This window comes from Arabidopsis thaliana, chromosome 2 (genome assembly GCF_000001735.4).
Source record: "Arabidopsis thaliana chromosome 2, partial sequence".
In the NCBI taxonomy this organism is placed as follows: Eukaryota; Viridiplantae; Streptophyta; class Magnoliopsida; order Brassicales; family Brassicaceae; genus Arabidopsis; species Arabidopsis thaliana.
The window spans coordinates 9262289-9290098 of NC_003071.7; the positions used below are offsets into that span (position 1 = coordinate 9262289).

Below are 27810 nucleotides of genomic sequence, written 5' to 3' on the forward strand. Positions count from 1 at the left end.
GAAAATTACGTGCGTGTTGTCTTGGTCTGGTGGTAACAATAATGTAGGATAATCCTCAGTTCGCGGGTTCGAACCCCGCCTTTTTCCCATTTAGTTATTTTTTTGTTTTTCACTTCATCTTCTTCACCATCCCTGCAATTAATTTTTCCTTTATCTCCTCACCTTTTTCACAAAACCAACACAAATCTCACACTCTCCTCAAAGATTCCTTCAATTCACCAAAAACCCTAAATTTTCTCATATTTCAATGGCGATTTCATCTCCTGCTGCTACTTCCTCCTCCTCAAAATCCCTCAATTGCTTCACTTCCCCATCAATCTATATCATTTAACCAAAATCCCTAACTCTTTCTTCGTCTTTCCCCCAGTCAATCACATCTCTCTCCATCACCATAACCATAAATGATGAGAGTTGAAAAATAAAATCAATTACTAGAGATAAAAAAAAACCCGTGAAGAAGACGAAGTGAATCAGAAAAATAAAAAATAAAAATTAATAGGAATGGGATGTGGACTCGAACCGAGAAATTGGGATTACCCAAACTGTTCGTTACCACTAGACCAAGACAATATGAACAAATTTTTTTGTAAACCTGTTATTATATAATTAAAATACGTAAGGTTAAAATTTAACACTGTCAAATAATTCTGTTATGTTCATTGACGGCTGTTAAGTATCAGGTTCGAAATTACCAAAATTAAAAATATGATGGTTTTAAAAGATAACAAAAAATAAGTGAGGTATTTTATTCTAAATTTAAAACTACAGATATTAAACGGCCAAATTAAAAATAAATGATTTTTTTTTTGCTTTTTTCCCCATAAAAAACCTAAAAATCAATCTTTTTAAAACAATTTTTTTTCGGGAAAATCAATTAAAAAGGAACAAAGAGTATTTTTGTTTTCTTTAATTTCTTTACAAATTCATTTGAATACAAACAATAAGTTTACTACATCGAAGCTTAAAATGCACATATAAAGAGACTTAAATCCTAGTTTTTTATATACGATACGTTTAAAAAAATTTATTCAACTTATTTCATAGTCATAAATTGAAATGCATTAAAGAATAATATTTATAAGGGTATAAAACGTCAAAAGATGTAAATTATGTTGATAACTAATAAGATATTGTTGGTGAGAGATAAATAAAAAAAGATGTTATTTTTACTATTAAAGAGTTACTAAATAATAATGTTAATGAACATTCGACACTATAAATACACGCATAAATCCTCATTGGTAAAACAAAAACAAAGAAAATCAATTAAGAATAAAATATCAAAATATTTTAAAATGGAGAATAAAACAATGTTTATGATATTTTCTTTGATCATGGTTTTGCTATCGTTTTCTCATCCAACTTTCGGCAAAGAAAGCGATAATGACAAGCCACTCCTCATTTCAGACGACGAGTTTGATGCTATGATGGCAAGATCTCCTACATCGGACAATTATAACGAAAATGTTGGTAGTAAATATTCAAAGAAACAAATAAATTATCTTATGAACTGCAGTAAAAAGATGGCCGTCCCAGATAAATGTATAGAAGAAGTGATGGCTGAAATTATTCAGAACAAAAGTGCTTCAAGAGATTGTTGTTTGGGGATAGTGAAAGCTGGAAAGGAATGTCACATGGAATATATGAAATTATTTTTTCAAATGTATGAACTCAGGCGTTTTACTTCTAAAAGGTTTTCCAAAACTAATGAGATATGGAACAGATGTTCCACCGAAATTGGAGTTGTTTCACCATATTCTGGTTAAAAAAATGTAACTAATTTTATTATTTGAACAATACTATTATTTCCAATCGATTTTGTTTTATGTGATTTAGTTTTTTCTTTTGCCAACATGGAACCATTAATTATACCAACAATTTTATTTGCTTTTACTTATCAAACATATGATACAAAATGGCCTGACAAGATGTAGAAATCTTTGGTCATATAAATACAGTATTATCACTAACATTATATTTTCTTTGATTAAATAACACACTTAGAGTGTATTCGTGCCTTCGTGGCCTACCCATGGTATATTATCTTTCTATATCTTCGCTAATATGGAGCTAATGAAATTTAATCGTGCACTATTCATTTGTGAATCATACATTTTCCGTTTGAGTATATCTTGGCTATATGTGGCTTTGTTAGAAATCACTTTCTAATCGATAATCTACTCATATATGCTGATCAAATGTTAATATGTTAAACATCATTAAAAATTAAATTAGAATGTAAAATTTCGCATTAGACTTAATTTGACTCATGTTAAGAAAGTTTCTATATAAATTTAGCGTTAGGCTTATATTAACTCATGTTATGAAAGTTTCTATATAATTGTTTGGATTATGAAATAAGTAAATTATATACTTTGAAAAGAAAAGAATCAACAAAATAAAGTTATTTCATAAATTATATGTTTGGATTATGAGATAAGTAAAATATATATTATGAAATAACTTTAGTTTGTTGATTCTTTTCTTTTCAAAGTATAAATTTGATATGTTTGAGCAAATCCAAAATGAAATTACCAAATAGGAACACATTCGATATGATTATGAAGAAGGGGAGTAGGATACACACGGTCTAAAATAGCTTCATTTTGTTTACAAAGTTCATGAGTTAAATACATTTTCGTCTAAAGGAAGAACAACAACAGTGACTCAATGAGTTAACTTTAAACTGGATCACAGAAATATAGTAGCTTTTGTAACATGCATAAGTTGAGTTGGAAATCTCCATAGCAGTCTAAAATCGAAAATAATCAGTAATTTCAGAGTACTCTTGTTGATGCGAATGAACCAAATAGGTTTCTACTTCATTGTTGAATATCAAAGGTAGTGTGGTGAATGGTATAAAGATAATCAGTAAGTACTTCATTGTTGTATCAGTGATGTAAGTAACTCAATCGTAACAAAGGCACCATTCCGGTATCCGATTAGCATTTCCGAAATTTAGATGATAGAATCAATCAACAGAGATAATATCTCCGAAGAAATTTGTTATTTAGAGAATGACAAGTGACTTAACATTACGTTTCCAGATACCAAAATACCTAATCACGAACTGTTACATCAAATCTAAAGCAGAACCAGAACAAAATAGAGAACACACAAAACCAAGTAGAAGCATAACAAGCGAGAGAGAGAACATTCATTGGTAATCCCAAACCTAATTAAAGGAATTACCATCCTCCACCACCACCGCTTCCTCCGTAACCTCCTCCTTCACCACCACCGTATCCTCCTCCTCCCTCACGTCTTCCACCACCGTAGCTTCCGCCACCACCACCTCTTGAGGAGTAACCGCCGCCGCCGCCGCTGTATCCTCCTCCACCCTCGCGTCTACCGCCGCCACCTCCGTAGCTACCACCTCCACCGGAGTAACCTCCACCACCGCCGCTGCGGTATCCACCGCCACCACCTCCACGGTGGCCTCCGCCGCCACCGCTTCCTCGTGACTGAGCCTCGTTAACAGTGATGCTACGGCCATCGAGATCTTGTCCGTTCATTCCCTCAATCGCATCCTTCATGGCTTTCTCATCCTTGAAGGTGACGAATCCGAATCCCCTTGATCTTCCAGTCTCACGATCGTTAATGATCTGTTATCCAAATAATACAAAAACCAGATCAGCAAAACAATCCAACAAAACTGAACAAAAGCATTTAGATCTACAACAAATATACAAAATACAAAAAAATCCGATCGATCTCCGGGCTCACAGAAGCAGGAAGATGAACGTACCGATTTGGGAAAATACAAGTAACAGTAGTAGTAGTAGTAGTAACAAAGAACGAGAATAGTAACAGAGTAATCGAATCAAGTAACAGAGAAACACAAGATCGGAACAGATCCGTCGAGGATGAGATCATCGATATCACTCGGAGTCCGATCTCGGCGTGTAACAGACCTTGGAATCAATAACGTCGCCGTATTGAGCGAAGGCAGTCTCAAGAGCTCTGTCATCAGTGGCCCATGCTAGACCTCCAACGAAGCACCGATACTCAACATCACCGGACGCCATTGAAATTTGAAAAGAAGATCTAAGGGATTACAGTGAGAGTAGTGAGCAGTGAGATGTGTAGAACGATGTAGACGAAGTCTCGTTATTTATAAGGGGGCTGAGATATTAACCAAGGTTTAGATATTTTCTAGGTTTAGAGTCGGTTTACGTGAATTCTGGTTTAACCATGGTTAAATCTGTAGTTAAAATTCGTAGTGGTTGGGGACATATCACGTGACACTTTTTGGTTTAATGCGCAAATGGAAAGACGACGATGCGAGAAAAGATATTTTATCTTGGGACAAAGAAAAATATCTCAGTGGAGCAAAAAAATATCTCATATGTCAAATGACATCTTTATCCCTTAGTTTGAAATTTGAAATAACGTGGTGATACACAACTGATACTGGGCCGGATCAATTCGGCTAGTCCCTATTTTAGTCGCGATAGTAGTCTAGTATAATTGGGCCTGAACCATTGAGGCAGAAAAATATTAATTTGAGAAAAAGAGAATGTTGACAGTGGGATTTGAACCCACGCCCTTTCGGACCAGAACCTTAATCTGGCGCCTTAGACCAACTCGGCCATATCAACTTTGTTGCTACTTAGTTGCATGCATGTAATTTGAATATAAAACTACTCTCTGTGATTTCAAAAGCTACATTTTTTTTTTGTCGATAAACACTCCATTAAAACCCGTTCCAGGCATACAAACTCACTTCCAAGAGGAGCTGAACAAAGACCAGTAGGTTTACAAAGGATGAAATAAAGCCAAAGGTGTTGTTTACAAAGCACACAACAACCAAGCCAATAAGCAGTACAAGAACATAATTTGGTAAATAACTTAATACAAGGGATTTAAAAAACCTAAAGATAATAAGCATTACACACTGTAAAGCCATCTAATGTATCTTTAGTTAGCCATGTTTGAAGGCATTGTACAGTTTAACATGGTCTCAAGTTCTTCATGTTCCCTTTTAGATATAGTAATCAGAGTCAGATATTGAAAATGTAAGACTCAAAACAGAACACAAGAAACAGAGGATATATGAAGAATAAGAAGAACACATGCGTCTTTAGTTAGCTAGGGTTTTTTGTGAAGTTCTTTCCGTTTGCTTTTCGATATAGTTTCCGAAGAAAACAAAACATATGCAAATTTAAAGTGAATTTATGTTACCAATTACGTAATTTACTTTTCACTTTTTTGTAAAAAAGTAAAAATGAAGTAAGTGAAGAAAAACACAGTAAAGAAGGTAAATGATTTATGTATAAAAAATGCTTCTTTCTTCTACAAATTATTAATTTTTTAATTAAAATGATGAAACATTTTCTAAATTATATAAATATACACAACGGCTTCTTTTCACACATAAATTTCTTTTTAAAAAATCTTGACTTAGACTTTCCGTTAATTCGCTACCAACTCACACGGTGATGGTTTTAATCTCTGAAACTTCCGACGACGGCTCTACTGGCGGCGATCATCAAATCAAGAAACCTAAAAAAGAAGAGGATCGAAACAAGAAATTGAAAGAAAAGGTTCAGGTGTCGCTACCAATTCCAGAAGAACTCATCTTACGTTGCTTCCTACTCGTTCGGAGATGTCACCACCCGTCGCTTTCCCTCGTCTGCAGATCCTTCCATAGTCTCATGTCGAAGCTCTACGATGATCGCTTGCGTCTCGGCTACACCGAAAACGTTCTTTACGCCTACGTTGGATTCCCTCCTGTTGAAAACCCTAGCTGGTACATTCTCCATCGTAAACCCTATCGAAACTTGCCTAACACGATTTCGTTGAAATTGTGCAAAATCGATTCCCTCCCTCCCATGCCTTGGGGATCTACTGTCGTCACTATCGGATCGGATATCTATGTCATTGGTGGACGCGTCGGCGAGAAACTTTTAGAAGATGTAGGCGTAGGCTATAATAAACCCATAAGCGGTGGACGCCGCGGCGAGACATCCATAAGAGGTGGACACGCAGGCGAACGACGCATCTCGGATGTGACTCACATAAACTGCAGATTTCACGAGTATCGCTCCCTCCCGAGTATGAAGATGGCTCGCTGTCGCGCAGCCGCGGGTGTAATTGACGGAAAGATTTATGTGATCGGAGGTCGTAAGGTACGAACATCTGATTGGGTTGAAGTGTTCGATTTAAAGAAACAGAGTTGGAGTTCTGTGCCAGGTCCGTACCCTGAAGCGTTTGGAAGAGGAGAGTTTCTGACATATGCGGTGATGAAGGAGAAGATTTACTGTTTGGATCTTACTCGCAATATTCATATTTATGATCCTAAGGAAAGTAAATGGGAGTCTTGGACTCATGGACCGTTGAGTGCTTCTTGGAATGATTCGTCTTGTGTGGTTGATAATTTGCTGTTTTGCATCAATACATCAGTGTATTTCCTTGGATGGCCAATAAAAATATATGATCCAGAGAAGAAGACTTGGTTTTACTTGCAAGGTTTACAAGGTTTTCCAGCTAATGGTCTCTTTGTGGATGGATATAAAATGGCTAATTTTGGCGGGAAGTTGGTGATTTTGAGCGCTGATGTGCACCGGCTTAGGCGGTATGACTGTAGGAAAAGAGAGATTTGGTGCATAGAGATTGCTTGGGAAAGAAAGGAAGATGGTACATTTTGGGGGAAGGTCGAATCAGTGGCGGTTGTGCTTACACCAGCAAAGACGACTTCTGTTGACATTTGTGGAACTGTTACGGTTTGATATGATACATATGGGATGGTTTCATGCAGGGTATGCTTCTTTAAGTACTGTTGTTGATGAATTCAGATGTTTATAAATTGTCTCTAGTTTCAAGACTTAGTTAGGTTTTAATGAAACTTGCAGGTGAAGGATATATATTACATCTACTAAGATCAAGCAGAGTGGCTAAGAAGAAGCTGTTATCTGAAGCCTCAAGAGTAACCTTTTTGCACAATGTGAATTGATAATAAAATACTCTTATAGAATTAGTCTTCTGTACAACTCTTAAGCTGTAAAAAAGGTTAGGCCATTGTTTTTGACCTTAATGAAATGTTCTTACTAAATTTGTTGAAATGTATCTTTAGCTAGCCATATTTAACTTGGTCTCAAGTTATTTCTGTCTGCTTTTAGATATATAATTCCTCCGCAAGTAACCACAAATATTGAAAGCGCAAGACTTAAAACAGAACACAAGAAACAGAGGATATATGAAGAAAAAAGAAGAACACATGCGTAATTTAGTTAAGCATGTGTTCAATAATCTTCAGGGGTTGAGAAGTTGTTTTTTTCTGTTAATCTTGATGACTCAAAGGTATATAGTTCAATAATCGTGTATGATCAAAAGGACAAGTATTGGAAACTCTTGAGGGTTTACAAGGTTTCCGGCGAACATCCAGTTAGTGGTTTTTGGACAGTGAATTTTAAGCGTTGTCGAACTGTTACTCTTTGCAGAATTCAGGTATGCTTCAGTGATGAGTATGCTTTTAGTAAAAGTACTTTTGATGATGAAGATTTCAGATTTTCAGACATTTAAACAAAATAAAATTAGCTTTCATAGAAAAGTATCTTTAGAATTAGACATGTTGAAGAGGAATTAAACAGTTTACTTACAGTAACAAGGTGTCACGTTCTTTCTGTTTACTTTTGAATATGTAATTCAAGTAATTATTGCAAGTGTAAGAAAGATTAACCAAAGAAATCTGAATCAAGCAAAACATTGCGGATCTTGCAATCGATAATGTCCACAAATCCAGAGAATAACCCTCTCAAGATCATTTTCATAACATTACCGATAGCGATTACATAACATTTTATTATTCTCATATTAAAACCTCTTATAATCCAGCCATCTTCTTCTGCTTTTCGTTTATCAACCTAACTAACTCTAGTGCAAATTCAGCAGACCTGTTTTTGCGCCGTTGCCTAGCTACTTCCACAGTGATGGATCCAACATTAACACATTTACTTCGAGACTCTTCCACGTCCATAATCATAATGGCATCTGTCATAGATTTTTCCTCCTCGAAAGTAACAAATCCGAATCTTCTTGACTTTCCAGTGTCACGATCGTAAATGATCTGTGAAAAAAACATAGAAAAATCAAAACAAATCAGTAAGAACTCCAACAATAAAAAAGTTGATACCAAAAACGTGAAAGGATATTCATAGATCAATCTCAATTCTTAAGGTCATGTATAGATAACGGACTTTAGAATCGATCACGTTGCCAAACTTTGAAAATATATCCGTAAGATCTTTTTCATCGGTGTCCTGATCAAGACCACGAACAAAGCAAGTGTATTCAACATTTGTAGCCATTGTTTGAAAGAGATATATCAAAGATAAAGTATAGGTTCTACCGAGCCCAAAAAATGCAAAAATATAGGTTCTACCGAGAATTGAACTCGGGTTACTGGATTCAGAGTCCAATGTCCTAACCGCTAGACCATAGAACCAATTGATACGTATCTAACTTATTATTTATTTATACTTGTTTTATTTCATCTTCTCCGAGCCGTTGCTTTGCTCTATCTCTTTTCCATTTTACTACTTTCTCCGTTCACTGTAAAACCATCTCTCTCAATTCTCTCCGACAACGTTGCTCTAATGCTTCTCCACTGCAACGTTAGCTACTACACCTCAACGTTTTCCTTCATCTCCTCATCTCTCCGCCGTCAAGACAACGCCGACGATTCACAAGATACAGTAATCCGTCGCCGCCACAATGCTAGATCCATTTCTCTATACATCCGCCATAATCGAGACCTAAAGCTCAACAAAAACCCTAACGAATCTCAAGAAACCTTTGTTCCTCCTCCTCCTCCTCCGCGGCGAGATTTAGACGGTGAAAACCGATCCAAGCTACTTGAGCTCTCTCTTGTAACTAGAAGAACTCCACAATTTCCTGGTTCAATCTACGCTCAATCTGCTTCTGATGCTGATATTGCTTCTTCTCTTCCTTCGCTTCGTAATTTTCTCGGCTCTGATGGTGATGATGATGGAGAGAGTGAGAGGGAGATGATAGTTAAAGCGCTTGAGATTAGAAGGAAAGTGACGAAAGAGATTATCAAAGAGTCTTTGGTTAGGAAAGGTAGATTTGGGATTACGTATGCGACTAATGTCACTGATCGTTTGGGTGATTTCGTTGATCATGTTATGATTCAAGCTGCGGCGTTGAAACGGTTGCCGGAATTTTCAGAGTCTAGATTCAATCTTCGCGCTAGGACGGTTATTGAAGACTCCAATTTCGTTCCTCTTGTAAGGTCAAGCTCCATTTTTTTGTGCTTCTGGGTTTGTGTATATTAGTGCACATAAGTTGTTCGATAATATGTCTCTTAGAAACAAGTTCAAAGAAGTAGTAGAATATTTTTAACTATGTTTCTGAATTGTGCAGGTGGTTGAAGCACCATGAGTTGTCATATAATAGAATAGCGAAGATCATATGCATGTCAAAAGGAAATCTCGACTCCATAAGGATCATGATCGAGTGGCTGAAGAGCATTCATGTGAAGGGTGAATTCATTGCAGTTGCGTTCTTGAGATCTGGGGATAATATATTGCAACGTAACCGTGAGGAACTAAACGAAATTGTTGAGTATCTAGAGAGCAATGGTGTGAGGAGGGATTGGATGGGTTATGTGGTTGGAAGATGTCCTGAGTTGCTGTCTTTCAGCATGGAAGAAGTGAAAAGCCGTGTTGATTTCTTCTTGAAAATGGGTATGAATCAGAATGACTTTGGCACTATGGTCTATGATTATCCAAAGATAATTGGCTTCTTCTCATTCCAAGTGATGGAGAAAAAGGTACTGAAAGCTCTTTTTAATACTCCAGCGTTAAGATTGTCGTTTAAGTTCATAATTGTGTTGCTTGTATTAAACCAGATCAATTACCTGAAAGAGTTTGGCCTTAGCACAGAAGAAGTTGGGAGACTATTAGCCTACAAGCCACACCTAATGGGATGCAGTATTGAAGAAAGATGGAAGCCTCTAGTCAAATATTTCTACTACCTTGGAATCCCCAAAGAAGGAATGAAAAGAATCCTTGTCGTGAAACCAATTCTTTACTGCATTGATTTGGAGAAGACGATCGCCCCAAAGGTAGTTGAACTTCGTTATAACGTATGAACTCCCTATACCATACACACAGCAGATTCCATTAACTCAGCTTCTCTCTTGTGTTTTTAAAGGTAAGATTTTTGCAGGAGATGGGTATCCCTAATGAAGCCATTGGAAACATGTTAGTAAAGTTTCCTTCTTTACTTACAAATAGCCTCTACAAGAAAATCCGACCTGTGGTTAGTAATTACTTCCTCTATGAAACAAAGATGTTCCATCGAATGTTGTTATGTTAGTGTTGTTACTCATAACATATGATGATTTCAGAAGCTGCATCTGATATTGTACAAGTTGTGGTTGTACAGGTGATTTTTCTCTTAACCAGAGCCGGAGTAACCCAAAAGGATATCGGTAAAGTTATAGCAATGGATCCAGCTCTCCTTGGATGCAGCATAGGGACGAAGCTAGAACCCAACATGAGATACTATATATCATTGGGAATTCGATTTTATCAACTAGGCGAAATGATTGCTGATTTCCCGATGCTGCTTCGGTATAACGTTGATAATCTGCGCCCAAAATACCGTTACTTGCGAAGAACAATGATCCGTCCGCTTCAAGATCTCATAGAGTTTCCCAGGTACCAGAAAAAGAATTGATAAAAATAATCCCTTCAAAGTGTAGCTTTTGAGAACCATGGCACTTGTAACAGATTTTTTAGCTACTCACTAGAGCGTCGGATAATCCCAAGGCACACCATTATGGTTGAGAACAGAGTTAACTTCAAGCTCAGATACATGTTGGCTTGTACGGATGAAGAGTTTGAGAGGAGAGTGAGAGATAAAGTGGAGAGAAGAGAGAGATTCGAAGCTGGCCTCGACTCTGAGGATTCTCAACCGTCGGATGAGAACATCTCCGATCAGGAGATTGCTTTCTCAGACGAAGCGGAAGAAGAAGAGGATTTGACAGAATGAAGAGGATTTAGCATAATGAATAGTTCTGTACAGTTTAACACAATTATAAACGAACGAATGTGTGAATGAGTCTATATTTATAAATACTAAAATGAGAATACTTGTTCTTTCATGTCCTAAGAATTCGAAAAAGCACTTTTACAGTTTGTGAAACCAAACGCTCAATCGCCTCCTCCGCCATCTTTTCTCTTCCGGTGCTCTTGATTCTCTCAACTCCGCCGTATATATTTCAAATAAAGAGAGAGTCGGTTTAGGGTTAACCAGAAGTGAGTGTATAATTGATAGATTAGAGAGTATTGGGACTTTTTTAATCTATAGCGATAACTTCGGGTCCTTAAGTTGAAAATAATTTTTCTTCAGCTATTGACTGAAATGACATCGTTTTAGTATGATTCTCAGTTTTCGGCTATTTGCATGGGAGTGCCACGTGGCATGTGGAGAAGTTGCCAGTGAACGAGTTATTCTCTCTACCTCAACGTCACTAAAACCGAATGCGAAAAGGAAAAAAAATAGCAAAAGCAAAAAACTAAAACAGAGGATTCTCAGAGATCACGAGAGCAAGAAAACGATGAGGAAGATGAAGCACTTGTCCTCCATTGCAAACGATGTCGTTCAGAGATGCTCACAGTATTTCTTTTCTCCTTGTCTATATACTTATTTGCAGATCTATGTTTTGATTAATAGAAATTATAGTGTACTGGATCATAATCAAAATCATGGAAGTCAAACAATTTATGGGATTTCTTTTCCTTGATGGTAAAGCCAAAAGAACAGCAAACCGGTTACACCCGGTTTAGCATCGTTTTAATCTATGAATTTTGTGATGATTGATGTTGTAGGGAACTAGAGACAACCATTGATGATTTAGTGAAAGAATTTGAATGTCAATGGAAGCCAGGAAGCACGGGAGGTACTTACTCGAAGAAGTTTGTGGAATTTTGCAACTCAAAGGTGACGAGTCGGGTTTGTGAAAACATACTTGAGAGAATAAAAGATGGTTCCTTTACACGTCTCACGTTCGATATGATGCTTGCGTGGCAACAACCTGACGCAGATGATAATGAGTCTTATAAGGTATATACCTAACTGTAACTTGATATGATCACTTAAAGTTTCTTGGTTCTCAAGTCATGTTTTTACTTGTGTTCAAAGGAAGCAGTAGGTAAAGAGAGTGAAGACAAGAGGATTCAAGCAACTTTATCCCCAGAGCAAGATGACATCTCGCTTTTTTATTCAGACATGATGCCGCTTCTCGTAAGCAATGTTTGTTTTTCGAACTGTGACATCGGATTAACTTTTATAAATAGTAGTTTATAGTACCTCTCAACTTTTATATATCATGTGAAGGTTGATCATGAACCAAGTGTGGGTGAAGATGCTTTTGTCTATTTAGGCTCAATCATTCCTCTTCCCGTGGATATCATCAACGGAAGATACACATTTGAGACTCTAACTGCTCCGACCGGTCACCAACTTCACTTCCCAGCTTATGATATGTTTGTCAAAGAAATACACAAGTAATTATTCTTATACATAGCATAGTTGGTTTCTAGGCTCAATACATATGATGTCTTCTTTTCTATCTATTTGATTTAATTTCGTATTATTTACCATGTATCAATCAAGGTGTATGAAGCATTTGCAAAAGCAATCGACGCCTAAAGGGATCGAATTAGCGGATGATGAAATTATATTGCACGTTGAAGGAACAATGGCTTCACAGAGAGTGATTCGCCACATTAAAGAAACAAGCTGGCCAGGTTTAGTTTCATTATTGTTTCCTTATGTTATGTATGTCTCAAGTTTGATGAAAAAAAAATGTCTTGAATTTTGTAGGTAGGCTTACTTTGACAAACTATGCACTATACTTCGAAGCCGCGGGAATTATAAACTATGAAGATGCTATAAAGATAGATCTTTCTAAGGACAATGAAAAGTCTACAAAGCCTATGTCCACTGGTCCATTGGGTGCTCCTCTTTTTGACAAGGCCATTGTCTACGAGTCTCCAGATTTGTAAGAATTCATCAATTTATGGAACATGTTGGCTTATTTGTGTATGAATTATAACAGAAAATTTTTCTTTTGATGCATTTTTAGTGAGGAGGGAATAGTCATAGAGTTTCCGGAGATGACAAGCTCAACGAGACGAGATCATTGGCTTATGCTTGTAAAAGAAATAACATTAATGCACAAGTTCTTGAGGAAATTCAATGTTGAGTCTCCCTTGCAATCATGGGAAATCCATTCAAGAACAATCTTGGGAATAATACGGTTGCACGCAGCCCGCGAGATGTTAAGAATTTCTCCCCCGGATCCAAAAAACTTTTTAATATTTAGTTTGTTTGAGGAAGTTCCAAAGGGAGACTATGTACTTGAGGAGCTCGCAGAGATTAGTCTAAAGATAGGCACTACCAGAAACCCGTGTAGTGCTAGCTCCATATTGAGGAATATGAACATGGATCAGCTTGGTGACATGATAAAAGAAGAGGGTGAAGATATATGCAAGGAGAAGGTGGTCAAAGTGACTGATAAAGAAGAAATGCTTGCGTCTCTTGAGAGTGCAGTGAATCAATCTAGAGAAGAGGGAAAGGTTATTGAAAAGGCTAGAGCCACGACAGCGGAACTCGAAGAAGAAGGGATTAGTGAAAGTGTAGCAGTTCTTATGGTAAGTAGATTTTTATGAATGTGCATGTTGGCATAATTTATGGTGTATTGAACTGACAATAATGAGATATTCTGTAGGAGTTGTTGAGGCCGTTGCAAGACGTATTACCATGGTTCCAAGAAGTGATTTATTGGGAAAGGCCGTCTCGTACACTGTTTGTTTTAGCCATTACTATTTTAACCGTCTACAAGTGAGTTTAAAAGTAACATAACGGAGATGAGTTAGTTCATGGATACATATATTAATCAAGAAACTAAACTTATGTTACAGGGAGTGGGTTGGTAAGGCTATAGCTGCTTGCTTAATATGGGTGGTGGCAAAAATGGCTCAAGCTAGAAATAAGATGGTCCATACAAAAAGTGAGGATGCGGTAACAGTGAGCACTGAATCTGACCAAACAGTGACTGAGAGCATTGTGTCTGCTCAATATGGCTTAATTAGACTTCACCAGTTGATGCAACATGTTAACGTCACCATCTTGAAATTGCGGTCTCTATATACCTCCAAGGCTAGCAAGGTAACTAATGTTTATATCGCGATATTAATCGTTTTTGTTATTTCGAAAGTGTGTTCTCTTTTAAAGTGTAGCGTCTCTTACTCGTGGTTGTAGCATGCAAGCATGGTGATGGCGTTGATGCTAGTGTTGGCGAGCTTCTTCGCAGTGGTGCCGTTCAAGTTGTTCATAATATTTGGTATAGTATATTGCTTTGTAATGACATCAAGCGTCGGAACATACATGAGCAACGATCAGAGTAACCGGAGAATGAAAGAGTGGTGGGATTCCATACCCATTGTTCCCGTTCGTGTACGTAACGCTTCGTCCAAGTAGTTCTTCATCACTTAGTGTGAGATAAGGCACAAAGCTTTAAAAGGAGCGGTAGTGGTCCGAATGTTTTTTCTCTCCTTTTTATCAAACGCTACTAGAGAAAGAATGTTTTTTAAACAGTTTTGTTTTGTAAAATATTTTCAATCTTACGTTACTGCTACTATTATAGTAATAAATAAGAAAATTAGTATTAATATATTTCTTTTCTTTCTATGGAATTGGAACCTATAGAAGTTATATTACCAATTGGCAATTGATCGAATTACTCGTCAACAGTTTATATTATTTTCGTCTCCTCCGGGAGACCGGGACAAATAAAAAGTAGTACTTCATCTGTTTCTTATTAATCTATTTTCTATAAGAAAAAAATATTTCAAACAAATTCTTTTTATCATCAATTGTAAAGTTAAAAACAAAATAATTGAATAATAATGGTTTAGAGTTACAGAAAATTGTAAGTCACAAATTAATGTATTTATAATTAAGTTTTAATATGTTTCATGCATGAAAATTCTACTAAACATAAACATATGGAATTAACCTAAACATATACTACTAGAACAGTATCTCAACCTAAAATTATTTTGATAAAAGCACATTTATTTATTTTGAAGTCAACATTTATTTATCCAAAATCAAATTGTATGGAAACAAATTTGTGTTTTAACTTTTGTTATATTAATTGTTAAATTTTTGACCCGTCATATAAGACTTAATTTAAGGAGCATTGGAGCAAGTAAGAAGTCAAGAACATCAAAAAAGATTTACAACCAAACTGGGAAAAAATATGTATATATATATATTATAAGAGAAGAAGTTTTTTTAATATATAAGAGAAAAAATTAGATATCTACGGAAAATGAAAAGCGAGAAATCTGCAGATGCTTATGGAACATATTTTCTTCTAATATCAACCATTTTCTTGCTTTTCATTGCACGTAAGTCATTACTTGGTTCATAAAATTCAAATACAAAAACTGATCTTTTTGTGATAGTGGGTGATCTTTGAATGTATTGGTTATGTTTTTGTTTTATATATATATATATATATATATATATATATATATATATATATATATATATATCAATTACAGGACAAGCAAGTTCGTACCAAATGCTCATATGTTTAGATCTAAATATATCATGTGCCGACTGCCAAAAACAGTGCGACGAGACAAGTTATGGAGGAATGTGTTTAAATGGAGGCAGAACTTGTTGTTGCAAAAAAAGTCCTCCGCCATCATATTATGATCCTAGGCCCCCTTCTTCATAATCATATGGAATGTGTTCCTATTTGGTACTATCATTTTGGATTTGCTCAAACATATCAAATTTATACTTTGAAAAGAAAAGAATCATCAAAATAAAGTTATTTTATTATTTTTTCTTTGTTTACTAATCTCACAATCATAACGTCAATTATATAGAAATTTTCTTAACATGAGTCAAAATAAGACTAACGCTAAATTTTACATTCTAATTCTAATTTTAAGTGATGTTTCTGAACCAAATAATATGTATTAAGTTTACTAATAGTTTAACATATTAACATTTAACCAGCATATATGAATAGCTTATCGATTAGAAAGTGATTTCTAACAAAGCCACACAATAGTCCAGATACACTCAAACCCGATAGTGCATAATTAACAGAACTACTATAATCACAAACAAAGTGTATGATTGAGCCACATATTAACCTAGATATAGAAAGATAATATACCATGGGAAGTTATATATTATTGTTCAAATAATAAAATTCGTTATATTTTTTAACCAGAAAATGGTGAAACAACATTAATTATCAGTAGAACACATGTTCCATATTTCATTAGTTTTGGAAAACTTCTTAGAACTAAAACGTTTGAGTTGATACATTTCAAAAAATAATCCCGTCCATTTCTTATGGCATTCCTTTCCAGCTTTCACTATCCCCCAACAACAAACCCTTGAAACACTTTTGTTCTGAACAATATAAGCTATCACTTCGTCCGCACATTGATATGGGCCATATGGCATGTCCATCTTTTTACCGCAGTTCTTAAGATAATCTTTTTCTTTTTCTGAATATTTACGTAACATATTGTCGTTATAATCGTCTGATGCCGGTGACCTTGCCATCATTGCATCAAACTCGTCGTCTGAAATGAGTAGTGGCTCGTCATTACCTCTTTCTTTGGCCAAAGTTAGATGAGAAAACGATAGCAAAACCATGATCGAAGAAAATATCATGAACATGGTTTTATTCTCCATTTTAAAATATTTTGATCTTTTATTCTTAATTAGTTTTTTTTTGTTTCTATTCTACCAATGAGGATTTCTGCATGTATTTATAGTATCAAATGTTCATAGCATTATTATTTAGTAACTTTTTATTAGTAAAAATAACATTTTTCTATTTATAACAATAATTTATTAGTTATCAACATAATTTACATCTTTTGACGTTTTACAACGTTTATAAATATTGTTCGTTTAATGCATTTCAGAAAGCTTCATTGTAGTATATGCATTTAAAGCTTCATTGTAGTAAATTTATTGTTCGTATTCGAATGAAGTTTGCAAAGAAATTTAAGAAAAAGAGTATAAAAGTAACGAAATAAGTTATTTCAAACCTGCACAATAGTTAACAATTTGTAAATATAAAAATATATGGGCGTATTAACTATTTAATACTGACTAAAAAAATAGGTTAATTTGGCTCCAGAAAAATATAACAAAAACAGCTAAGATGTACCAATCTGATATTACACTAAAACCGAACCAAGATTTACTTATAAAGCAATTAATGGTTTCATACTTTCGTTAATTAGAAAATCAAAAATCAAAATTGAACCGAACTGAACCAATTTTAGTGTATCTAAACTAAACATAATCATATTATATTTTAAAATTTTTAATACTGTATTTACAATAAATATATTCGTGTTGTAGAAATGTAATATAAACTATGTAAAGTCTTTATCTATATTTATAAATTTATCTAGTCATGGTAATATGTAGTGCAAATATAAAAAGAAATCACCCAGCATAGAAACATTTAAAATTTCAACAATTCTTTGAACTACATCCACAAATCCTTCAATTCTTATCTTCAAATGATGTGACATATTTTTACCCCACTAAAATTCCACTAATTCATTTACACTTGGGTTAGACCCTTCTTACATGTTCCCCACCCTTTCAATTCAGGCATAAAGCATAACCGAATCGTTCACAGATAGAGAAAGAGAGAAAGATTAGAAGAAACAAATATGGTAGATCAAAATAAAGCATTTGGTTGGGCGGCCAACGACGAATCGGGCGTCCTCTCTCCATTTCATTTCTCTAGAAGGTTCCTTTCGTAACTTTCGTTTACTTTTGAGTTTTGAGAACACACTTAATTAGTCTTTGATTATCTTTCACAAGTGTTGTATGTTTTGGTGTCATAATATTGCAGAGAAAATGGTGAGAACGATGTAACAGTGAAGATCTTGTTCTGTGGTGTTTGTCACTCTGATCTTCATACCATCAAGAACCATTGGGGATTCTCTCGTTACCCCATTATTCCCGGGTATTCTCATTACTTGCCATTTCTCTTATCAATGCTCCCAAATATTCTTATTTCCTTTGTTGGAGATTTTATTAGCTTTATAGAATAAGAAATGTCTAAGGTTTGGATTAAAATTATATTGGCTAGGTGTTGACCCTCTCCGTACGATTAGGGCTTAGCAGTTTTGAGCATTGGACAAGTTCCGCTATTATTAATTTATTACTGATTATTAACAACTATACTTTTGTTAATTTGCTAGGCATGAAATCGTTGGAATAGCAACAAAAGTTGGGAAGAATGTGACAAAGTTTAAAGAAGGAGACCGAGTAGGAGTAGGCGTAATAATCGGTTCATGCCAATCATGTGAATCATGTAACCAAGACTTAGAAAACTATTGTCCTAAAGTCGTTTTCACATACAACTCTCGTTCCTCTGACGGAACCAGCAGAAACCAAGGTGGTTATTCCGACGTAATTGTTGTCGATCACCGCTTTGTCCTAAGCATTCCCGATGGTTTACCAAGCGATTCAGGCGCGCCGCTGCTCTGTGCTGGAATCACTGTGTACAGTCCCATGAAGTATTATGGCATGACTAAAGAATCAGGGAAACGTTTAGGTGTGAATGGACTTGGTGGACTTGGTCATATCGCTGTTAAGATTGGTAAAGCCTTTGGTTTAAGAGTTACTGTGATTAGTAGGTCATCAGAAAAAGAGAGAGAAGCAATTGATCGGCTTGGTGCTGATTCGTTTCTTGTTACAACGGATTCTCAAAAGATGAAGGAAGCGGTTGGAACTATGGATTTCATTATCGATACGGTATCAGCAGAACATGCTCTATTACCGTTGTTTAGTTTGCTTAAAGTGAATGGAAAGCTTGTGGCTTTAGGCTTACCGGAGAAGCCACTCGACCTGCCAATTTTCTCTCTAGTTCTCGGTAAAGAAAACGATGATAACCCGTTGTTATAAGCTGTGAATCTATGTTTGACGTGTTGTGGCAGTAACTGTTAGGGTTTTTGGTGTTTTGTTTTAGGAAGGAAAATGGTGGGAGGAAGTCAGATTGGAGGGATGAAGGAGACACAAGAGATGCTTGAGTTCTGTGCCAAGCATAAAATCGTTTCGGATATTGAGCTCATAAAGATGAGTGATATCAACTCTGCGATGGACCGTTTGGCTAAATCTGATGTCAGGTACCGGTTCGTGATCGATGTGGCCAACTCTTTACTCCCTGAGTCGTCAGCTGAGATTTTAACGGAGCAGGTGGACCATGGAGTCTCGATCACGTCTAGATTCTGAGATTTTCTTGAGCATGGTTACAAAATCATGAATCCGTTTTCTTGTTGGACTTGTTACTTGTCTTTTCTTTCTATATGTTCTGTTCCCTGTTTTTTTCTGTTAATTGTTTAGAAGCAATGAAACTATGACTTTTCTAGGGTTTTGCAAAAACATGAATCTACTAGCTTGTTTTACAAGTTACTTGAATAGAAACTTTCTCTGTTCTTACTATGCTCTGTTTCTTGGCAACACTGTTTTTGTTCTTTGTCCAGGTATAAATTATAAATGCGGTTTTAGTCACACGGAAAAATCCAAAGGGAGATGCCATTATATCATTTAAAAACCATATATTATAACAAAATCATTACTGGAGTTTGCATACATCAAAGTTTCACAGAGGAAGGCGCCGGAGAAGAACCACCGGAATTTGGAGATTGACAGAAACCACGAAGAACGTTGGTTTCATCAGAGGTAAAGCCTAGAGACGTGAGCATCGCAGGCCAACAATCGGTGGTGATGACCTCGACGGCTTGACAGCAATCGACGCCGAGTTTGGTTTCACCGTTGAGGAAGAAGAGAACGATTTCGTTGGTGCATGATTTGAGCTCATAAAGTGCGTTCCAACACTCCATTAGTCCTCCTCCGTTGAGTCTTGCCGCTATGTTTGTGGAATCTTCCGTCTCCGGGAGAGTTCTTCCGGAGATGTTGAGAACGAGGAGGATAGCGATGGTGGCAAAGAGGAAACTTGTGTTAGAAGCCATTATTCTTTCTTTTTGGGGTTTTTGTTTTGTTTTGTTTTGTTTTGCGATGATTGAGTTACGAGAGTTCTGTTTTTATATTGTGGTTTTGGATGGATTCGAAGCTTAGTGGTGATTTAAGAGTAATTAAAAAGTTGGATTAGTGGGAGGAATGGGAAAGGATTGACGGTAAATAGTCACTTAATCATGAAACGTTAAAGCATTTGACTGTAGAAACGTATTTAGTATATATTGGCATGTTGAATCAGTAGCGCTCCTATTGGAGACGAAGGTTTAACGTCGTGTTACAGAAAGTGAACCAATGCTTTTGTAATAAACTCATTGAACTTTATGCTATATACTGTATATGGTTTTTACTACTCATTGAACTTTATGCTATGTTTTCTTTAAACTCCTTGTATAAATATATTTCTTAGGAATTACTTTTAAATTATGTACAAAGACATGTATTACAGAAAAATTTCATGTTGTAATCTAAATAAGATGCTATAGTGTTGTCGATGTGTCATGTGTGTCACTATCCATCATTAAACATGTGGTAAAATTACAGTCTATAACCATCATCTAGATCAGATATATCTTTTTAAGAATTTAAACTTATGGTCAAATTTTCACAATCTCGAATACAAATATACAAGAATGTATATTCTCAAGTCTCCTAGTTTCTCTGTTATTTGCATCTTTTGTGACTTACAAACTATGATAACTTTTATAAAATAGATATAATTAGCTATCTTCTTGGACAAGTTACCTCTCTTAGGTTGTTTCTGTTGTTTACTATGCTCTGATTCTTAACAAAAAATGGTTTATTTTGTTCTGATAATGGTTTTAAGCTATTCCAGCTCAGTGGATCTCTGTCCTTGTATAAACGCAATGATAAACCAAACGCAAATGCTTTTATTCCAAACTCAAAATCAGTGAACAGACATTTTCTCACCATACATTCATAGAAAGCTATATATTATAACCATTACTAATGTCTTCTTACGTCAGCGAGGAACATTTATCAAAGTTTGACAGGGGAAAGAGCTGGAGAAGAACCGCCGGAGTTCGGAGATTGACAGAAACCACGGAGGACATTGGTTTCCTCCAGTGTAAAGCCAAGAGAAGTAAGCATCGCCGGCCAACAATCAGTGGTAATGACATCAACGGCGTTGCAGCAACCGTAGCCGAGTTTGGTCTCACCGTTGAGAAAGAAGAGAACGATCTCATTAGTACATGACTTCAGCTCGTAGAGTGCATCCCAACACTGCATCAGTCCTCCTCCGGTTAGTCTAGCCGCTATGTTGGTGGAATCCGCCACGGGCGGGAGTGCTCTGCTGGAGACGTTGAGAACGAGGAGAAGAGTGACGGTGACAAAGAGGAAACTTGTGTTAGAAGCCATTGTGTTTTCTTTTGAAGATTTTGTGTTGTATTGTGTGATGGTTTAGAGGATTTGGTAAGAGCTGCTATTTATAATACTGTGATTATGAAAGGATTTTTGAGGTTTAATTATGATTAAAGATGGTTTTTAGTGGAGGAAGTGGGAGAGGGCAGAGAGTTAATGATTTTACTTAAATCTTAAATCATGTAACTTAGAGAATGATTGAATAGGTGGTCTTAACGGAAAGATACAAGCGAAGAGTCAATGGTTACTTGATAAATATAGAAACTTTGAAGATTGTATAACAAGAGTGGCTGTAATACAGTGGTTAGTATTCTACGTTGAGGCCGAAGGGACCTGGGCTCGATTCCCAGCAGACACACTATCTTTCATCATAATGTCTTCCAACACTTTTAGCTTCATCCACTTATGCACCTAACGCTTCTTCTCTCTATATGACACATACAGGTGGACACATAGAGGGAAAGTCAGCTTTTTTCTTTTCTAATTTGTCTCCAGAAGTTTTACCATATTCTCCGCTTTCACTCAAATCTTTTACAGAGATCTTTTCATCTCAGTGAGCTTTCACTTTCTTTCATCCTCAACTTCAGATTTTTGTCTCCCGTATAGTTTTTGTTGTTGTTGTTGTTGTTATTTTCTCTTTCTCTCTGTGTTCCGTGTGTCTTTCTCTAAACCCTAGAATTTCACATTGCTTCTGTGTCACTCTTCAAATTTCTGAATAGATTTGATCACAAAAACGTAAAAAGGGTTTTCGTATTTTGTGGAATCACATTGCTTCTGTCAGTCTCCAATTTCTTTGACCCGGAAATATTGTTTCTTTTTTTCCCTTTTTCTTTTGTAAATTTGGGATTTTTTCGGAGCTTTTATTTTTAGTTATTGAAAACAAAAAAAATACCAAAAGGCAAGACTCGGACTCAGTGGTTCTCCTTCTCCCTTTTATCTAGTGTGACTGCGCATTTCTTGTAATGGGAGTGCAACCGTCTGGATCCATTATCCGGGTAGGGTCAGACCCGTTCATGTTCTCTGAGCTGAAGAATCTGTAAAAAGATACACTTTTTTTCTGTTTTTGTGATCTGATCGGACTAGTGAATCATGAACACTGGAGGGAGACTCATTGCTGGGTCTCACAACAGGAATGAATTCGTTCTCATTAACGCCGACGACACTGCCAGAGTAAGATTTCTCAATTTTGTTTTTTTTTTCTTTTGAGAAAAAAACAAGAATGTATCTTCTGTTTGGATCGATCTGGGTTTGGAGATTGAATCTGCGTTTTCTAAAACAGAAGTCTTTATGGAAATTTCACCTGCTTTTTTGTCTCGAAATATTGCATGATTTATACGTGTCGGATATGATCAATGAGACAAAAGTTAGTGTCAGTTTCAGACTCATCTCCATGCGGTTTGTCAGCTTGTTGAGTATTTAAATTCGTTTGTCATTTGTTGTGGATTCCAAGAAGTTGCATACACAGTATTGTTAATTAATGGAAAAAAGTTTAAAACTTTATGAAGTTTTGTTAAGATTTAGTATCAGGAGCTTTGTTAAATGATATAATAAGATTGATCTTGTTTTGTTACTATGAATGAATGTGGCAATGTGTACAGATACGATCAGCAGAAGAACTGAGTGGGCAAACTTGTAAAATCTGTAGAGATGAGATTGAGTTAACAGATAATGGTGAGCCATTTATCGCTTGCAACGAATGTGCTTTCCCTACGTGTAGACCGTGCTATGAGTATGAAAGAAGAGAAGGAAACCAAGCTTGTCCTCAGTGCGGAACCCGATACAAGCGTATTAAAGGCAAGAGACATTTTCTTCTCTGTATTTTTATCTCAACACTTGCTTTGAGAAAAGTGGATTGATTTTTATGTTGTAGGTAGTCCAAGGGTCGAAGGGGATGAAGAAGATGATGACATTGATGATCTGGAGCATGAGTTTTATGGAATGGATCCTGAACATGTTACTGAAGCTGCGCTCTATTATATGCGTCTTAACACTGGTCGTGGTACTGATGAAGTGTCACACTTGTATTCAGCTTCACCAGGCTCTGAGGTTCCTCTTTTGACGTATTGTGATGAGGTCAGACTTCATGATCGATTTTCTGTGTACATTAATGTCGAAATTCCTACGGTGTGATGATTCTTTTGATATACATGTTTTAGGATTCTGATATGTATTCGGATAGACATGCTCTTATCGTGCCCCCATCTACGGGTTTGGGGAACAGAGTCCATCATGTGCCATTTACAGATTCTTTTGCATCTAGTATGTGTTACTCATAAGCTCTATCTCAAAATGCTATCGTTTTGTATGAAGTTGCCTCCTGATGAAGAAACCCACATGTTGTTACAGTACACACAAGACCCATGGTTCCTCAGAAGGATCTTACAGTTTATGGATATGGAAGTGTTGCATGGAAAGACCGTATGGAAGTATGGAAGAAACAACAAATAGAAAAGCTACAAGTCGTTAAGAATGAAAGAGTAAATGATGGTGATGGCGATGGATTCATTGTTGACGAGCTCGATGATCCCGGGCTACCAATGTAAGTTGAAACCTTTTACTGCATTTTTGTTAGTAAAGAATTGTGTATATGTATTTTCTTGACATTTCTTTGACGTGGTTCAGGATGGATGAAGGAAGACAACCTCTGTCACGAAAGCTACCCATTCGTTCGAGCAGAATAAACCCTTATAGGATGTTGATTTTCTGTCGGCTCGCCATTCTTGGCTTGTTCTTCCATTATAGGATTCTCCATCCGGTGAATGATGCATTCGGCTTGTGGTTAACATCGGTTATATGCGAAATATGGTTCGCTGTGTCTTGGATTCTTGATCAGTTCCCAAAATGGTATCCCATCGAAAGAGAAACATATCTCGACAGGCTTTCTCTAAGGTATGAGAAGGAAGGGAAGCCATCAGAGTTAGCGCCTGTCGATGTCTTTGTTAGTACTGTGGATCCATTGAAAGAGCCTCCACTGATTACAGCAAATACGGTTCTGTCTATTCTCGCTGTTGATTATCCGGTTGAGAAGGTTGCATGTTATGTATCAGATGATGGTGCTGCAATGCTTACATTTGAAGCTCTCTCTTACACAGCCGAGTTTGCAAGAAAATGGGTTCCTTTCTGTAAGAAGTTCAGCATCGAGCCACGCGCTCCTGAATGGTATTTTTCACAGAAGATGGATTACTTGAAGCATAAAGTCGATCCCGCTTTTGTTATGGAACGCCGTGCCATGAAGGTTTGTTGTTTTATCCTTACAAAAAGAAAGGATCCATCCGGATTTGAACTAAAGCCTGATTCTTTTTGTCCATTTTTTTTGGTGGTGCTGTTGTTGCAGAGAGACTATGAGGAATTCAAAGTAAAGATAAATGCATTGGTTTCTGTATCACAGAAAGTTCCTGAAGATGGTTGGACTATGCAAGATGGAACTCCTTGGCCTGGAAACAATGTCCGGGACCATCCAGGAATGATTCAGGTAATGATAATGTGATTATGATGATTCCTCATATGTCATAGAACTGAAGCTTAATAAGAGATTTTTTACAATGGAAGGTTTTCCTGGGACACAGCGGAGTTTGTGATATGGATGGAAATGAGTTACCTCGTTTGGTGTATGTTTCTCGTGAGAAGCGACCGGGATTTGATCACCATAAGAAGGCTGGAGCTATGAATTCCTTGGTTAGGATCTGTTCCTTTTCATTTTTCTCTCTTTTGATTTCCCAAATTTCGTAAAACTAAACTCATTAACCTCTCTTGAAGATCCGGGTATCTGCTGTTCTCTCAAATGCTCCTTACCTTCTTAATGTGGACTGTGATCATTACATCAACAACAGCAAGGCAATTAGAGAAGCTATGTGTTTCATGATGGACCCGCAGTCCGGAAAGAAAATATGTTATGTTCAGTTTCCTCAGAGGTTTGATGGGATTGATAGACACGATCGATACTCAAATCGCAATGTGGTTTTCTTCGATGTATGATTTCCATGGAATTTGTCTTTGCGTTGTTCTATTTATGTTACAGCTCCCTTCTCATTGGTGTCTCTATGATTATAAACAGATCAACATGAAAGGTTTAGATGGCATACAAGGACCGATATATGTGGGGACCGGGTGTGTCTTCAGAAGGCAAGCACTTTATGGATTTGATGCACCAAAGAAGAAGCAACCACCAGGCAGAACCTGCAACTGTTGGCCAAAATGGTGCTGTTTGTGTTGCGGTATGAGAAAGAAGAAGACAGGTAAGGTCAAAGATAATCAGAGAAAGAAGCCTAAAGAGACTTCAAAGCAGATACATGCCCTTGAGCACATAGAAGAAGGCCTTCAAGGTAATCATAATAATAAATAACTTTTTTTTGCTTATAGAGTAAAAAATCTTTATGTCATCCTCCTTTGGTTGATGATGTGGTTTTGATTTGCAGTGACAAATGCTGAGAATAACTCTGAGACTGCCCAACTGAAGCTGGAGAAGAAATTTGGTCAATCACCGGTTTTAGTAGCTTCTACTCTTCTGCTAAATGGTGGAGTGCCTAGCAATGTGAACCCAGCGTCTTTATTGAGGGAATCCATTCAGGTTATTAGCTGTGGCTACGAAGAGAAAACCGAATGGGGAAAAGAGGTAAGCAGAGCTATTTACTCTGTTCTCTTCTCTGTACTTAATGTGAAAGCTGATTATGCTTTTGGATGATATAATACTACACAGATTGGGTGGATTTATGGCTCGGTCACTGAGGATATCTTAACGGGTTTCAAGATGCATTGCCATGGATGGAGATCTGTATATTGTATGCCAAAGCGAGCGGCTTTCAAAGGTTCTGCTCCCATTAACTTGTCGGATCGTCTTCATCAAGTTCTACGTTGGGCACTTGGCTCTGTCGAGATTTTCTTGAGTAGGCATTGCCCTATTTGGTACGGTTATGGTGGTGGTTTAAAATGGTTGGAAAGATTCTCTTACATTAACTCTGTTGTCTATCCTTGGACATCCCTTCCTTTGCTTGTCTACTGCTCACTTCCCGCCATTTGTCTACTCACCGGAAAATTCATCGTCCCTGAGGTAAACAAGCCATGATCATTAGTAGCTGTAGATCATTATGAAATCATAAGATCGGAATCTTGAAATCGAAAGATCAAAACTTTGATGATGTTTCATTGATTTGTTACTTTTGACAGATAAGTAACTACGCGGGTATACTCTTCCTGCTAATGTTTATGTCCATTGCGGTAACGGGTATACTAGAAATGCAATGGGGCAAAATAGGAATCGATGATTGGTGGAGAAACGAGCAGTTTTGGGTCATTGGAGGAGTCTCTTCGCATCTATTTGCTCTGTTTCAAGGTTTACTCAAAGTTCTTGCAGGAGTCAGCACGAACTTCACAGTCACATCTAAAGCAGCAGATGATGGAGAATTCTCAGAGCTTTACATTTTCAAATGGACATCTTTGTTGATTCCTCCGACTACTCTGCTGATCATTAACATCGTTGGAGTCATTGTCGGAGTTTCGGATGCGATAAATAACGGGTATGACTCTTGGGGACCGCTTTTTGGGAGATTGTTCTTTGCGCTTTGGGTGATTGTTCATTTGTATCCGTTCCTCAAAGGGTTACTTGGGAAACAAGATAGAGTACCAACCATTATATTGGTTTGGTCGATTCTTCTTGCTTCCATCTTGACTCTCTTGTGGGTCAGAGTCAATCCGTTTGTGTCCAAAGATGGACCGGTCTTGGAGATCTGTGGTCTTGACTGTTTAAAGTGAGAACTAGGTTTCTTTCTTTATAATAATAAGAAGAAAAAAAGCTGCAGTCTTGCATGGTTAAAGATTGGAGAATCATGAAGAATACAAAACGGAGTTTTAACGATGGTACAATCTGATGATGATAATGATGGTGATGTGTGCTCTTTTAGTGGTGGGTAATGTGTAGACATAAAGAGCTCTGTGCAGTTTTTACGTGTTACGTTTTCTTTTAAGACCCTGAATGGATGCTGATTTTTGATTCAGTTTTTGAATTTAGATTTTAGTTTATAGATTTTAGATTTTAGTTTTAGATTTTTATTATTATATTTTTCTTTAAAAAACTCCAAAATTTTGGTTTTTTGGTTTTTGAGAAAAATAACGTTGATTGAATAAAAACTAGATTTCCTAAATTTTAGGAGAACTAAAAAACTAAAATCATGAATGAAAAATTACAACAAAATAGTTTTTTTAAATTGTAGGGAAACCAAAATTTTAAAATCTTGATTGGTATGAAAACAAGTTTTTCTAATTATTTATTACAATCTTTTCTTCATTAATTCTTTTATTTGATTGTAATAAATAATTAGGTTTTTTCTATAAAAAAATCTTTGTTAGTGTAACCAG

General features: G+C 36.5%; 12 protein-coding genes, 2 non-coding genes and 1 pseudogene across 18 annotated transcripts; 8 read left to right on the plus strand and 7 right to left on the minus strand.

Annotated features, from left to right (window-relative positions):
* The first annotated feature begins 1248 nt into the window (after positions 1–1248).
* On the plus strand, positions 1249–1810 carry AT2G21655 (ECA1 gametogenesis family protein (DUF784)). The gene has a single exon (NM_127737.1). It carries the CDS (start codon positions 1296–1298, stop codon positions 1764–1766), a length of 471 nt encoding a protein of 156 aa, NP_565516.1. The 5' UTR covers positions 1249–1295; the 3' UTR covers positions 1767–1810.
* Positions 1811–2795: 985 nt separating this feature from the next.
* On the minus strand, positions 2796–4269 carry GRP7 (cold, circadian rhythm, and rna binding 2). Of its 2 annotated transcripts, NM_179686.2 has the most exons (3): positions 3915–4105; positions 3428–3605; positions 2961–3376 (listed from the first exon to the last, which is right to left on the minus strand). In NM_179686.2, the coding sequence occupies exons 1-3, from the start codon at positions 4026–4028 to the stop codon at positions 3189–3191; spliced, it is 480 nt and encodes a 159-aa protein (NP_850017.1). In that variant the 5' UTR covers positions 4029–4105; the 3' UTR covers positions 2961–3188. The 2 variants fall into 2 exon arrangements, with proteins under 2 accessions (NP_179760.1, NP_850017.1); NM_127738.5 differs by having other exon boundaries at positions 2796–3605; positions 3915–4269.
* Positions 4270–4520: 251 nt separating this feature from the next.
* On the minus strand, positions 4521–4601 carry AT2G21670. The gene has a single exon. It is a non-coding gene; the product is annotated as a tRNA-Leu (tRNA).
* An 840-nt stretch (positions 4602–5441) lies between these two features.
* AT2G21680 (Galactose oxidase/kelch repeat superfamily protein) lies at positions 5442–6731 on the plus strand (the record flags this gene model as incomplete). The annotated part of the gene is made up of 1 exon (NM_127739.4): positions 5442–6731. One exon carries the CDS (start codon positions 5442–5444, stop codon positions 6729–6731), a length of 1290 nt encoding a protein of 429 aa, NP_179761.4.
* Positions 6732–7825: 1094 nt separating this feature from the next.
* AT2G21690 (RNA-binding (RRM/RBD/RNP motifs) family protein) lies at positions 7826–8309 on the minus strand (the record flags this gene model as incomplete). Its single annotated transcript, NM_127740.1, has 2 exons — positions 7826–8068; positions 8199–8309. 2 exons carry the CDS (start codon positions 8307–8309, stop codon positions 7826–7828), a joined length of 354 nt encoding a protein of 117 aa, NP_179762.1.
* Positions 8310–8374: 65 nt separating this feature from the next.
* AT2G21700 lies at positions 8375–8446 on the minus strand. Its single transcript has one exon. It is a non-coding gene; the product is annotated as a tRNA-Gln (tRNA).
* A 49-nt stretch (positions 8447–8495) lies between these two features.
* Positions 8496–11156, plus strand: EMB2219 (Mitochondrial transcription termination factor family protein). 3 transcript variants are annotated; one of them, NM_127741.4, is made up of 6 exons: positions 8496–9253; positions 9385–9793; positions 9872–10087; positions 10177–10284; positions 10411–10685; positions 10758–11156. In NM_127741.4, the coding sequence occupies exons 1-6, from the start codon at positions 8598–8600 to the stop codon at positions 11017–11019; spliced, it is 1926 nt and encodes a 641-aa protein (NP_179763.3). In that variant the 5' UTR covers positions 8496–8597; the 3' UTR covers positions 11020–11156. The 3 variants fall into 3 exon arrangements, with proteins under 3 accessions (NP_179763.3, NP_001323714.1, NP_001323715.1); NM_001335773.1 differs by having other exon boundaries at positions 8556–9253; positions 10778–11130; NM_001335772.1 differs by having other exon boundaries at positions 10411–11156.
* A 251-nt stretch (positions 11157–11407) lies between these two features.
* Positions 11408–14673, plus strand: AT2G21720 (ArgH (DUF639); the record flags this gene model as incomplete). Of its 2 annotated transcripts, none has more annotated exons than NM_127742.5 (10): positions 11408–11646; positions 11859–12093; positions 12172–12273; positions 12367–12536; positions 12646–12779; positions 12856–13033; positions 13118–13685; positions 13763–13875; positions 13956–14202; positions 14296–14673. In NM_127742.5, 10 exons carry the CDS (start codon positions 11408–11410, stop codon positions 14512–14514), a joined length of 2205 nt encoding a protein of 734 aa, NP_179764.4. In that variant the 3' UTR covers positions 14515–14673. The 2 variants fall into 2 exon arrangements, with proteins under 2 accessions (NP_179764.4, NP_001324818.1); NM_001335774.1 differs by having other exon boundaries at positions 12172–12282; positions 14296–14668.
* A 697-nt stretch (positions 14674–15370) lies between these two features.
* On the plus strand, positions 15371–15784 carry AT2G21725 (Defensin-like (DEFL) family protein; the record flags this gene model as incomplete). Its single annotated transcript, NM_001036315.1, has 2 exons — positions 15371–15449; positions 15606–15784. 2 exons carry the CDS (start codon positions 15371–15373, stop codon positions 15782–15784), a joined length of 258 nt encoding a protein of 85 aa, NP_001031392.1.
* Positions 15785–16278: 494 nt separating this feature from the next.
* AT2G21727 (ECA1 gametogenesis family protein (DUF784)) lies at positions 16279–16792 on the minus strand. The gene has a single exon (NM_001084466.2). It carries the CDS (start codon positions 16762–16764, stop codon positions 16309–16311), a length of 456 nt encoding a protein of 151 aa, NP_001077935.1. The 5' UTR covers positions 16765–16792; the 3' UTR covers positions 16279–16308.
* An 850-nt stretch (positions 16793–17642) lies between these two features.
* Positions 17643–19890, plus strand: CAD2 (cinnamyl alcohol dehydrogenase homolog 2). The gene is made up of 4 exons (NM_127743.4): positions 17643–17845; positions 17951–18064; positions 18303–18976; positions 19073–19890. The coding sequence occupies exons 1-4, from the start codon at positions 17766–17768 to the stop codon at positions 19333–19335; spliced, it is 1131 nt and encodes a 376-aa protein (NP_179765.1). The 5' UTR covers positions 17643–17765; the 3' UTR covers positions 19336–19890.
* EC1.2 (Egg cell-secreted-like protein (DUF1278)) lies at positions 19698–20099 on the minus strand (the record flags this gene model as incomplete). Its single annotated transcript, NM_127744.2, has 1 exon — positions 19698–20099. The coding sequence occupies exon 1, from the start codon at positions 20073–20075 to the stop codon at positions 19698–19700; it is 378 nt and encodes a 125-aa protein (NP_179766.1). The 5' UTR covers positions 20076–20099.
* Positions 20100–21078: 979 nt separating this feature from the next.
* Positions 21079–21486, minus strand: EC1.3 (Egg cell-secreted protein (DUF1278); the record flags this gene model as incomplete). The annotated part of the gene is made up of 1 exon (NM_127745.2): positions 21079–21486. Exon 1 carries the CDS (start codon positions 21454–21456, stop codon positions 21079–21081), a length of 378 nt encoding a protein of 125 aa, NP_179767.1. The 5' UTR covers positions 21457–21486.
* Positions 21487–21745: 259 nt separating this feature from the next.
* AT2G21760 lies at positions 21746–21817 on the plus strand (annotated as a pseudogene).
* Positions 21818–22102: 285 nt separating this feature from the next.
* On the plus strand, positions 22103–27456 carry CESA9 (cellulose synthase A9). The gene is made up of 13 exons (NM_127746.2): positions 22103–22629; positions 23058–23253; positions 23330–23532; positions 23616–23718; positions 23806–23998; positions 24082–24694; positions 24794–24931; positions 25009–25134; positions 25216–25428; positions 25514–25781; positions 25875–26071; positions 26156–26506; positions 26623–27456. The coding sequence occupies exons 1-13, from the start codon at positions 22549–22551 to the stop codon at positions 27205–27207; spliced, it is 3267 nt and encodes a 1088-aa protein (NP_179768.1). The 5' UTR covers positions 22103–22548; the 3' UTR covers positions 27208–27456.
* The last annotated feature ends 354 nt before the right edge of the window (positions 27457–27810 follow it).